Source organism: Helianthus annuus, chromosome 15 (assembly GCF_002127325.2).
Source record: "Helianthus annuus cultivar XRQ/B chromosome 15, HanXRQr2.0-SUNRISE, whole genome shotgun sequence".
NCBI classification, from domain to species: domain Eukaryota; kingdom Viridiplantae; phylum Streptophyta; class Magnoliopsida; order Asterales; family Asteraceae; genus Helianthus; species Helianthus annuus.
In genome coordinates this window covers 55,339,001-55,352,046 of record NC_035447.2, presented here as the reverse complement: position 1 = coordinate 55,352,046, position 13,046 = coordinate 55,339,001, and the positions used below count along the sequence as shown (strand labels likewise).

Here is a 13,046-nt window from a genome sequence, read left to right as displayed (position 1 = left end):
TATTGAGGAGAGAAACATAAGAGGACCTCAAGACTCCAAACATAAACAAATTATTACATCCTATCCAATCCAATCCAATGCCACAACTAAGCTTATATCTTATCATCCTACATTTGTCTCATATGCTATATAATATAATATTATACTATAAGTATAGATCTACTATATCATGGTGAAAAATGAAAATAAAACTTGGTTAAACACTAACCCATGTGATGTTTGACATGTTTGCTTTTAACTAATAACTATAGTGCTATACCCTTTGCATATAATGATACAGAGATACATGTTAGTTGACTTTTCAATTGTTTTACATGTCAACATATTTTATGGAGAATTACGGCAAATCGCAATATCCATTTTTGTTACTTCTATAAAACCATTGCTCCAAAATCTATAAAACATAACCCTTTAATTAAAGCAAATCCACAAATTAAATCGGGTGTTATGACTTATCAGTTAAAAATATATTAGCACTAGTAGTTAAAAATATGTTAGCACTTAGCACTAGTGTAAAATAAGAGCATTCAAACAATAATAATATGTTATCAAAGCGAGAATCACGGACAGTGATCCTAATATTCTATTATCTTTTCTATGAACATGTCTTCTTTTTTTTTTTCAAGTTACAACCGACACTGTTTCCCTCCAAAATTAACTGCCAAAATTTAACTCAAAAGTCTATTTAATTAGATAATACTTTGTCTTTTTTTTTTTTTTTGAACGGCCAACAAAACTCTTTATTAATTAGCAAGTCGCTACACCAAACATACATGAGAGCCACCAAAAGGTGCACCAAAGAAAACAAAAAACAAACTGGGGACAGAAAACATCACATCCTAAAAGTTGTACTCCAAAATGAAACAAATTGAAAACAAAGCTGAACCAGAACTACTCAACCAAAGCCCTCGAACCTTCTCCAATTTTCCCAGATTATTGCCGGATCTTTGGAGCGATTTCTCACCCATAAGAAACTCATGGCCTTTACTTCCTCCATGACGCGTCGAAATCTCCGGATACGTACCGTTAAAAATTAATTTATTCCAGGCAGCCAAACACTCCAGATTGTTACTTCGGCGACGACTTGGAAACACCTTTTCTTATTTGCAGATAATGGCAAGTATTTGTGAAGGTCAAGAATGTCGCTTATGCTAAAAGCATAAAACATGGGGATTTTTACCCACAGTGCAATAAGGAACCAGATTGTTCGGGTGAATTGACACAAAACAAAAAGGTGTTCGCTTGTTTCCGCATAATCTCTACAAAAGGCGCATCTATCCGAGTTTACACCTATATTCCTTGTCGCTAGAGCCATTCGGGTTGGGAGTCGTTCCTTTACCACTCGCCAAGCAACAAATACAACTTTGTCTTATATAGTTATATTGACCCGTAGCACAATAGCGAATAAGATCCACAAATCTGGTTTGTTAGGATGGCGATAATGACTTCCTTCAAACATGAACATGATCTTTTACAACATTCCACGTCCCTTGAACTAGGAACATAATAATAATAATTTCAACTTCAATGCTGCTTCTCAACCCCCAACATTAACATAAATCAAATTAACATTTTTTTTCATATTGAAGTTCATTCCTATGCAATGGAAGGCATTGTTGTAAAATTTTGATGTATAAAACATCTCTTTAAAATGGGTCTTGGGAAGAAAACGGGGTAGACTAGGGTCGATAGTCGTCAAAACAGAAACCGAGCATGCTCCAAAACTGAGGGAAACACTCACAGAAAGAACTAAAGGCCGGGGTTGGCACCCCCGAACCTCACAATCCGGGATCAGGTTGAATCACTCACTTATAATCTTGGCTTGAAAGGCACGTATTCGGATCAAAGCCGAAACACAATCGAGGACACAGAAACGATACATTTAAAAATGTGCAATGAAAAATTATGGGGAAGAGAGTTAACAATTTGAATTGATATTTATGTGTCAAATCTTGAAAATTCTCTTCGATTGTAGTGTTCAAATACATATACATAACATAAGATTGTAACCATGGTCCAATGCAGATTCACTACCTGGGCCGGGCTGGCCCGCCTCTTGAGAAAATAAAAACACCAACAAAATCAAGCAACCTGTTACATCTATACCATTGAATTATACATTGCCTACCAAATGTAGCCTACTAGCCTCATTCTCTTCACAAAATTTGTATGGAAAACAGCAACCTGGATGTTAACAAAAAACAGGGATATCAGAATCACAGTCATAGAACAAGTGTTAATGATGAATAATATATTGATGATCACATGAATCAGGATTATGATCTATCTTAAAAAATGGCTTGAAAGAAAACTGGTCAAAGTTGTTCTATATTTAAGTAAATTACACGAATCATCCATGTGGTTTGGTCCAAATTACGGATACTATACAACCTAACAACCGCTGATGCATCTTGTACAAATCAAACGTAACTTGATGTTGTCAACTTGTCGTGTTGTCTTGTTCTTGTATGTTGGTGTAGTGTAATCCATGTCAAAGTGCCAAACATTCGGGACCAAAGGTATAATTCTGATATGCAAAGGTGAAATCATATATTTTGAGCATACCACTGGACCATTCGTGTAATTTAGTCCTATACTTCTATACATAAAACATCTTAAACCATGTTACTTAAAATACTCCCTCCGTCCCATTTTAGATGTCATGGGACCCACATTCACACAATTTAAGAAATATTTGAGTATTTTATTTTTTGGGTTGTAAAATGACAATAATGTCCTTAGAAATGACAATTAAATTGGGACAACCAAAAATGGAAGTTTGTAATGGTAAGGGCAAAACTGGAAATTATATTTACATTTTTGAAAATGACAATTAAATTGGGACAACCAAAAGTGGAAATTTGGACATTTAAAATGGGACGGAGGGAGTATTATATTGTTACTGAATAATATAATTTACATAATCATAACCAACACTAATTATTTTTAAAATATGAAATTATGTTAAAATAAAGTGTTTTGAGTCAACCCAACCTCGACTTGTACCAAAAACTGTCCATTTTAACCAGACGTTTTGGCCTGTTACCCGACCCGCCCATTTTGCCACATCTAATTTTATTGGTGGGTAATCATTACTTTTATGGTACAAGTAAAAAAGGTGTACAAACATTGTTACCTCACTTCATTTGCATAACGACGGTTCATGAATAGAGATATATGCCCAGTCTTTGTGAATGTTTTGATAAAAGTAGCTACCAAATACACTATTGATCTGATTCAGCAGAAGATATTCTTTTGACTAAGGCCTCAAGTTGTCCTGCAATGGGAATCCCAGACTCGATATTTAACTTGGCAGAAGGCAGTGATTTAATGCATCCAAGAATGTGCTGAATTTCACAATTAAGCCTGCCACAGTAATCGACAAGAATTAATACATAAGATATATAAAAACACAACGCATAGTATAAATCATGAATAAAATTTTAGAACCTGGCTTTTGCTTGTGGAGTGCTAATATCCACATGTGCGAATGCATCAGAGATTTGTATGTCAAAGATGATGGTCACTTCCCTGCAAGATGGGGGGTACATAAGCAGTAATTACAAATACTAGATCAAAATCCATAAACAGATCAAACTACTTGTCCTTTAGCTAGATAGAACTTAGCACTAGACGTCTTATTTGAATTAAAAATTCTAACATCATTTTGTCAAAAAGACTCACTTGAATATTTCTTGAACATCTGCCTCATGCAAGGTCCGAGAAAGCACGCGTTGAAGATACCCAACTTCCTGAAAATAAATTGTACAACAAAATTCATTTAATAAAATACATGCATAGCAAGGCCAACTAGACGTAGCAGCTGAAAATATTATAAAAGGTACACTTGCATATTACGAACTACAACCAACATTTTATAAAAGAGTAAAATGCCATTTTCGTCCCTGAGGTTTGGCCAGTTTTGCGACTTTCGTCCAAAGGTTTGTTTTTTGGCATTTGGATCCAAAAGGTTTGAAATCTTGCCATTTTCATCCGGCTTGTTAACTCCGTCCATTTTTCTCCATTAAGTCAGGGGTATTTTCAAACCTTAATGAAGAAAAATAGATGGAGTTAGCGAGCTGGATGAGAATGGCAAGATTTCAAACCTTTTGGATCCGGAAAAACAAACCTTCGGACAAAAGTCGCAAAACTGGCTAAACCTCAGGGACGAAAATGGCATTTTACTCTTTTATAAAATATATATCAAGTAAATTTACAGAAATTGATTACCTTTGTGAGTGATTTAGCAAACTGACTGGGTTGTATTTCAGTTTCGTCTACTCGGCTCCATGTTTCAATTATTTGTGGCAATCCACGGAGATGAACTAACAATCTTTCCCTCATTATTTGCACCAGCTTTGTATGTATTTCATCGCGATGCACTTTATAATCCTAAACTCATTTCCAAAGATAAAGTCACGATAAACTAAAAGGTAACATAAATAATTAATGTTCATGTTTTGTACATAGGATCACTAACACTACCTGTGACACTCGTCCGATTTCTGATAACAGCAATCCTTTACGCGCCTCAGGAACTTTCAGGAAAAGAACCTTCCTAATTTCTTAAATACATACATATGAAAAGGTATTATAATTTATAAAACCTGAGAAAGCATATTCCCACTGAATATTATATATTTCAATTAAATGAGACAGCACCTACCGGGCATAATAGCATGCACGAAACTGATAACCTGACTTGCTAGTGCCAAATGTTTGGATGTAATCGACTTTAAACCAGAGACCTGTATTTCCAATTAAACCGGATTAATCTTTTACAATTTACCACTATGCCACTGTAACAATATAGTTGTTACCTGCATGGCACCGGCACCAAGAACAAGTTGACACGTCCTTGTGTTGAAAAATTTCAACATTTCAAGTACACGGTGAATAACCTCAGAAGAAAGTGCTGGCAAAAAATTATTCATATCGATGTACTCGGATAACATCTTCAGCAAGATTAAGCCACTGTCAAACAAGATTTTAATTATTATAATAGCATTAGGCCAAATTCACAAAGTGACTAAACCATGGTGACTTAGGCCTGTAAACGAACCGAACGTTCATGAACTGTTCGTGAACTTGTTCCGCGGGAAGTTCGTTTATTTATTTAACAAACGAACATTAACATACGTTGTTCGTTCATTTATGTTTGTAAACATTCGTTTATGTTCGATTATGTTTGTTTAAACTTTAATAAGTACATAAGTAGTTATATTTATCTTAATATAAACATAAAGGGGGCTTTCTAACCACTTATAAAAATATAACTAAATAGTAATTGGACTTTTTTATTAATAAAAAAAGAGTAAATTACAAGTTTTGTCCTTTATGTTTGTCCCAAATTTCAGGCGCTGTCCTTTATCTTTAAAATTGATGAGTTTTGTACTTAATGTTTGAAAATGTTGCACGTTATGTCCTTTAGGGCAAACCCAGTTATAATTTCAGTTAAGTTATGTCATGTGCACTGCACATGAGGGTAGAATGGTCATTTCACCTCCCCACTTGTCTTTCCCCTCTTTTAATACCCTAATTTACTTCATCTTCAAGTCTTCAACCTTCATACTAACCATCATCCCCTTCATCTTCAGTTTGGATCAATCACTCAAGAACAAGAATCATAATCTTGATGAACATTTGAACTTCTACACCGTAACCCAACACCATTCTGCAGCACCACTTTGATTTCGATAAGTTTGGAGCTTGTTTCTCTGTTCCGAGCTAGTGGACTAAACTAGATTTAGTCATGCACTTGAAACCGAGGAGTTTAAACATATTCACTTATGATTTATTCTCAGATTGTTAGAGCTTTCGAGAATCTGGAGGCCGAAGATCTAAATGGGATGAGAGTTGGAGAAAGTGAAATATACGACTGGTAGATATCATGGGCTAAAAAACCAGAGCAAGATGGTGTATAGTATCTGTAACATTTGTAGGGTTTCTTTACCCAACCCTACTTGAGACTTCGACTGCAGTTGAAACCCTAAGAATTGGGGCAAATGATGGATATGGTTGTTAATGGTGAGGAAGATGGTGGTGTTGTTGGGAGACGGTGGTTGTGAAGAGGATGAGTGTGGAGCTAGAGGTTGTGATCGACACCGTTAATGGCGGAAATTTGGAGAAAATGGGAAGTGTATTGTTCTTTGAAATCAAGATCTGAAGGTTATTATGTGTATGATTGGTGTTGAAGACAAGTGGGGAGGTGAAATGACCGTTCTACCCTCATGTGCAGTGCACATGACATAACTTAAGTGAAAATTATAACTGGGTTTGCCCTAAAGGACATAACGTGCAACATTTTCAAACAGTAAGTATAAAAGTCATCAATTTTAAAGATAAAGGACAGCGCCTGAAATTTGAGACAAACATAAAGGACAAAACTTGTAATTTACTCTAAAAAAATAGGCTTTCCAATGGAACGTATCTTAATTGATCACTACATTATACACAATTAAAAAAAATACTTATCATTAGTATGTTCATTTGTGTTTGTTTATCATTTGTTCAGTTAAGTTCATTTATATTAGTTTACTTTTGTTTGTTTATGTTCATTTGTGTTCGTTTACGTTCATGAACTGTTCGTTTAGGTTTTAAACGATCATGAACTATTCGTTTAGGTTTTAAACGAACACGAACATGCTCATTTTCTTAATGAACGAACATGAACAAAAAAAATTTGTACGATTATATGTTCGTGTTCGTTCGGTTCGTTTACAGGCCTACATGGTGTAATGAGAAGTCAAACACACGCTTTAGTAGAGCATTGCGGCTATGTAGAAGATTACTAACCAGTTTACCATGTGGTACCCAACACCTCTGAAAGAAATTAAATGAGCAGAAGATTTTGCCTGTCCATTCTTTGTTTTAGTGTTGTTAACCTAAACCAAAAAAGAATAATCATTTTTAAAAGGTTATGACATCAGCTTTGTTCTAATGGTCCTCAAAAGAGAAAAAAGACTCCACCTGTCCATTGAGATCTACCTGTTCTGCACTGCTGGTAACCACTTCATTGTAGCTATTAGCAATGCTCTTAGAATGGTTATCATCTTCAGAGTCAGACTCCAATCTAAAAAGTGAATCCACTATCGCCTGGAATTCATTAGGAACGTCGACTTCAACCCATGTTTCTTGATCAAGTAGCGCTTTCAGTTTTGTCATCTACAATAATAATAAAAATATATTGTTCATTGATCATAAACAATGTACTGAGCATATCAGCAAGTTAACCAATCACAAATAGTAAAATGCCATTTTCGTCCCTGAGGTTTGGCCAGTTTTGCGACTTTCGTCCAAAGGTTTGTTATTCCGCATCTGGATCTAAAAGGTTTGAAATCTTGCCAATTTCATCTGACTCGTTAACTCCATCCATTTCTTAGCAAGAAGTCAGGGGTATTTCAGTCATTTAATATTGCCATTTTGATATAAATAAACAAAACAAATAGCTAAAATGACAAAAATGCCCCTGCCATAACGTAAAAAAATGAATGGAGTTAACGAGTCGGATGAAAATGTCAAGATTTCAAACCTTGGAAAAACAAACCTTTGGACAAAAGTCGCAAAACTGGCCAAACCTCGGGGGATGAAAATGGCATTTTACTCAATCACAAAAACCAAAAACTACCCGCGATTCATGCTGGAAATCAACAAAAGCTTTGGCTTGAGACTGTAATGTTCCACGAATGCTATATCCCAACCTTCCACCAATCTGCTTACGTAAGCATAAATCCATATTATACACACAGATAGTTAAAATTGAATATTTATTCGCCATAACTAATAACTGTACCTTCTCTGTTGCAGTTACAAATTCTTGGGATACGTTATATATATTTAAAAAATCTTGTAACCTCAGCTTTGGATGGAGAAGCGCACGAACGCCAAGCAGTTTTGCCCATCTTCCATGAGCTGCATCACAAGCAGCAAACACTGCTTCTGCGTTTTCTCTCAATACATCAGCTCTGAAATTTTTTGACAAATTTGATGAACTTGTGGCAGGAGAAACCTTGATAAGGTTTTTTCGAGTCGAAAGAGAAGAGGGGCCAGATTGACCATCAGCTGCTGAAGATATTTCTGCAGTCAAAGCACCATTGGCAATTGCGGCAGCAACTGAGTCAGCAGCATAGTGACCATCAAGATTTGACATCATCCACTCGATGACTTTTTTAACTTCAGCAGCTCGTAGTAAGTGTGCCTGCATTCACTAGTAGAATATAAATAAATCAAGTTACATTTACTGATACACTAATTTAATTCTAAGTAGTTGCAGAGTTTAAGAAATCAAACTATTTTTAAATCAAGTTGGGTCACACACAAGAAATTAATAAGATATAAATTACCTGTACAATCTTGAAAATAGTTTCAAGAAGTTGAACAAAGCTCTCAGAAGAAAGGTTTCTTAACTTATTTGCGAGTGATGAGCCTCCACCTGCACAAACACATACATAATTAATATTTAAGCAAACTCCTTTATTTGTACAATATCTAAAAAATATTATTTTATCAACTTTTTTTACTTAAATTGTTTAATTAGTTTAAACACATAAATGATTCAATTTTGAACATAGAGAAGTTATGCGCACCATCTGAATCAACAATTCGATCGCCTGATTTAAAATCAGAGTCCAAAGGTCTGGCAAGAAGAACTGGAAGCAGCTCTGCAACAACTGACTTAATAGCAGTTTTCATGTCGGATATAACTGTATCACGATATATTCTCAACACAGCTGGAAGTTTTGCCTGAAAATTTACCATTATTTGGTATATAAAATGTAATTCCCATAATTTCTTTACACGTATCTCGACTATACTATATATATATACACACACACGCATATATAATATATAAAGGTACTCACGGTTCTAAGTAAGCCTATAATTAGAGGTAGAAGTCGATCATGGAAACTAGAGGTATCTTCTTGATCCCAGTATTCCTGTATCATGTAATTAACACCATTAGTCTCACATTTGCACCATATAATCAGCAATATATATAACAAGCATGCAATTAATTCGTACGTCATTATCTTCTTCAGTTCCCGGTGAGGCTATCCTTGCTTTTGCTTTAGACAATATTACCGCATCTTTTTCTCCAGCATCATTAACAGATACACGCAAAAACTCTGCTGAAAGAATGCTACAAGTATAAACACCATAAGTCACAAAACAGAAAGATATATATCTCAAAATGACTGAATTCATACATGAAATAACAAATTTAATATAGTAGTTTTTAAGGACAGCTCAGTGCTGTAAGAGCATGTTACTTGTGAATTCATGCAGCCTAATGAACCATATATGTGTATGTTTAAATTCTCATATACAGCTTCTAGTGTTTAAATGAAAATCTTTTAGTGGCAAAAATCAACAAATGGCTGCAAAATTGGACTTTTTCATCAGATTCTTGAGCTAGAAGGATTAATCACATTGACAATAAACTGATAGATATACTAACCTATTTACAGAATTAATTGCAGCGGCTACATGATCCTCGAGGTGACGAAAACAATGTAGGCCAGTCAGTTGATCACCATTCTGTAATCAAAGAGTATAAGATGTATAAAAATACATGATAATATTCTGTAATTAAATAGTATTTTGGTATGTTAACAGGTTGGTCAAATGCTAATAGCAAACCAAAGTAGGTTAATATAGTTAAACCATGGTGACCCAAGTGTTAGAATTCACACCGATTGATATTGATTATTGCCTTAAGTTTACATCAAGCAGAATGTAAGTTTGCAATATGCTGGTATAGACAGTTGTTTAAGGCAATGTTGATGTTTTAGGTATAGTAAAACTAGTTGGGTTATAAATGTAAGATTTAAATTCAGTTTCTTTCAGTACGTAAATAACACTAAAAATGGACAAGAGTTGTCTAAAAGTAAACTTCAACCTTGCTGTTTCAAGCGTTAACATAAACACTATACTCATTAGAACAATCACCAATGCTGATAAGGAAGTAATTATAAGACTGTATTGTATTCATGTACCAGAAAATGCTTCAAATCATCTGTGACGTCTAAAGCTCCAGCACAATCAGCAGATGCGACGAGCTATAATAACAAATCAGCAAGAATTATAGAGTCATTTAATAAGCTCAAGCGTAACACTTCAAATGATAATAAACAGGCAAGAAAGGAATTAATTTAACTTATACCAAACTTCAACAATTTTGTGGACACCGTTACAGGTGAAATTGATAAGTTACAGTGACGATCATGAAAGCCAACCATATAGCCTATCTTTCAACTTCCCCATATGCTAGACTCTTGTATATTATTATATCATTATTTCAAATTAACAATCAGATAATCACTTGCTTAAAGTTAGGGAATAGGAACAGGTAGATATTATCGCGGTTATCTCAATAACCGGCTTTCTTATGGTAACTTCTTAAAATCATATCACTCCTGCTTTAAATATTCAGAAAATTCCAATCAATTAGCGAAATGAAATAAAATCAACTGATTCCATTTAGGACGTGCATCATCCTTCCCTCGTATTCACTTTTACGGTTTACCAGAACACTCATAATCCTCATGTAACTAAGAGATATTAGCAACCTTGTGCTTGTTCTTTTTCTTTTTCATTTTCAATTTTAATCAGATAATCAAAGGATCATGCAGCAATTTGGCAGTGCTGTTTGGGTTCTCTAGTGCTTCCTAGTTCATGCTAACATCTATTTCTACTATAATCTACATAGGCCTACATGCAAAAGAACTAATAGTTTTGGTTAAATACTTAAATACGAGTACCCGATACCTTAGATCATAAAGTCACTTGATAAACTAGAACAGTCGTCGAATGCTAGTTGATAACAATGTGATTCAACTACAATCTAATGGTTTAAAACATAATAAATCAAAAACTTTTCCAAATAAAGACACACAGCACCAGAAAGAGAAACAAAAGCAATACCAATTTAAGAGCAGCAAGAGACTGATTGACATACAACACAACCCTAAGCTTCTCCTGCAACGCCAATAAATCACCCCGCGTAACCTTCAACTCCTGAATCTGCCTCGCCGAATCCACCAAATCCCCATCCAAAACCCTAATCTTCTCCTTCAGCTCCCGAATCCTCCCACACCCTTCCACAATCTTCAAACTCAAATCCTCCAACTGCCCTTGCGCCTCGAAAAACGAATTCGACCGCAACGATATCTCCTTAACCAAATGCACCTCCACCACATCCAAATACTGCGTCAACTTCTCCTGCAACACATCATTATCCCCAACCGACGAACATGCCGCCCTAAACGTCCCCCCATCCTCAAGCGCAAAATCCTCCTTAAAATACAATGCAGGCACCTCTTTCAAACACTCAACCAGAGCCTCCCCTACCCTATCATAACAATCACTAGCATAATTCACATCATCCTTACTGTCCTTACTCCTCTCGTTATTCGAATGATTCCGAATATCTTCAAATCGATTATACTGATCCGAAACCGACGTTAAATAAGATGCGAAATCAGATCGTGATATTTCTACACCACCGGAGGTAGTTTTGGTACCTGAAAGTGGAGCAAAATCAGGAATCTGTACGGCAGTTGACGACGACGACCACCAGCCGGACCACGAGCTATCGGAGACGTGTGGATTGTTGAGAATGGAGGATAAGTTTTGTGTACTTGCATCTGAAAGTGTTTTGGATAACAACGACGATGAGTTTTGGCGATTTCCGGTGAGTTTTGCTGATCGGAGAGGAGGTTTTGGATCCATTTTGTTCAGGAATTATGTAAACATTAATTAATCGATTTGTGATCGATTGTTGATAGAGGTTTCTGGAGATTTAGTTGAATGAAGTTGGAATAATAATGTGTAGAGATTTGAAACCCTAGAAATGGATGTAGATCGGAGCTGTGTGTGTGTTTTTACAGTCTGGTGGTGGGTTGTAGTGGTGGTATGATCGGAAGGATGCATTACTTGTTTTGTGATAAAATTAAAGGGTAAACCATTGTTGTTTTGATTTTTATTTGGGGGTAATCTGTTTTAACTTGAAAGCTTAAGGATATTTTTAAGTGTTGTTTGTTTTTTCAGAGCTAAACATTCATAACCGCATCTATAGTAAAAGAGTTGGACCAAATCTCTACAATCTACAAGAAAAAAGTCTGTTTTTTTTTTAACTTCTGCATAAGCAAAATCAGAATATAAACATTAATAATTAACTTATGAATAATTCATAACATTAAACAAAAATTTACAACCAATAATTAACATAAACATTATAATCATAGAAAAAATCAAATAGGAAGATTAATTTCGTTAGGAAGGATAGGAGCAATAAGAGGATGACATGTGGCAAAGATGAAAAACATAAGGAGGGGTATTTTGGTCAAAACTCATCATCTTAAAAAAAAACCCAGTATCTGCAATTCATTTCTCTTACCCGCATACTCAAATCCACCATTTTCAAAACTATAAACTACCACATCACAACCACCACCACCACCACCACCACGACCTACGATCGCCACCATCTTGCCGGAAACTAGACCTGAAACCACCACCTTCAACCACCTGTTGGGTTTTTCAGATCTGACACCATCATTCCACCATCCACCGCCACCGCCACCGCTCCACCGCCACAAGTTTCCCCACGGTGTATTAGAGTTCTTTTTCCGTCCACCGTCGTTAATCAGAGTTCTTTTGTAAGTTATGTTATATTTTATTTTCATTGCGTTTTAGTTATCAAACCTCAATTGCGTTTTTCACCTCATTATGTTTTAGTTAGAGTTCTTTTCATTTTTGTTATTCTGGATGTTAAAACAGAGACATGGCCATGCTAAAATAGAAGCATGATCATGTTGGAACAAAGGTATGACCACGTTAAAACTCATTGCGTTTTAGAACCTGCAGTGCAAAGAACATGATCATGGTTGGTCAGAGGCATGATAATGTTGGAACTAAGGCATACCCATGTTAAAACTACATTGCTTTTTAGAACTTATGTTAAAACTCCATTGCTTTTTAGAACCTGTAGTGCAAAATATTGATTTTTGTTTCATTACGTCTTACAACCTGGAGTGTAAAGAACA

At 35.4% G+C, this 13,046-nt stretch overlaps 1 protein-coding gene across 4 annotated transcripts; it reads right to left on the bottom strand.

Moving 5' to 3' along the window:
* Positions 1 to 1,918: 1,918 nt before the first annotated feature.
* On the bottom strand, positions 1,919 to 11,959 carry LOC110865863 (vacuolar protein sorting-associated protein 54, chloroplastic). 4 transcript variants are annotated; one of them, XM_035984592.1, is made up of 19 exons: positions 10,924 to 11,958; positions 9,996 to 10,058; positions 9,458 to 9,537; positions 9,022 to 9,139; positions 8,862 to 8,936; positions 8,586 to 8,742; positions 8,343 to 8,431; positions 7,793 to 8,197; positions 7,628 to 7,711; positions 6,988 to 7,164; positions 6,796 to 6,884; positions 4,821 to 4,974; positions 4,667 to 4,748; positions 4,486 to 4,565; positions 4,231 to 4,392; positions 3,685 to 3,752; positions 3,451 to 3,531; positions 3,137 to 3,366; positions 1,919 to 2,184 (listed from the first exon to the last, which is right to left on the bottom strand). In XM_035984592.1, the coding sequence occupies exons 1-18, from the start codon at positions 11,728 to 11,730 to the stop codon at positions 3,225 to 3,227; spliced, it is 2,913 nt and encodes a 970-aa protein (XP_035840485.1). In that variant the 5' UTR covers positions 11,731 to 11,958; the 3' UTR covers positions 1,919 to 2,184; positions 3,137 to 3,224. The 4 variants fall into 4 exon arrangements, with proteins under 4 accessions (XP_035840485.1, XP_035840484.1, XP_021970882.1 ...); XM_035984591.1 differs by having other exon boundaries at positions 6,970 to 7,164; positions 10,924 to 11,957; XM_022115190.2 differs by having other exon boundaries at positions 6,970 to 7,164; positions 7,628 to 8,197; positions 10,924 to 11,959.
* Between the last annotated feature and the right edge of the window lie 1,087 nt (positions 11,960 to 13,046).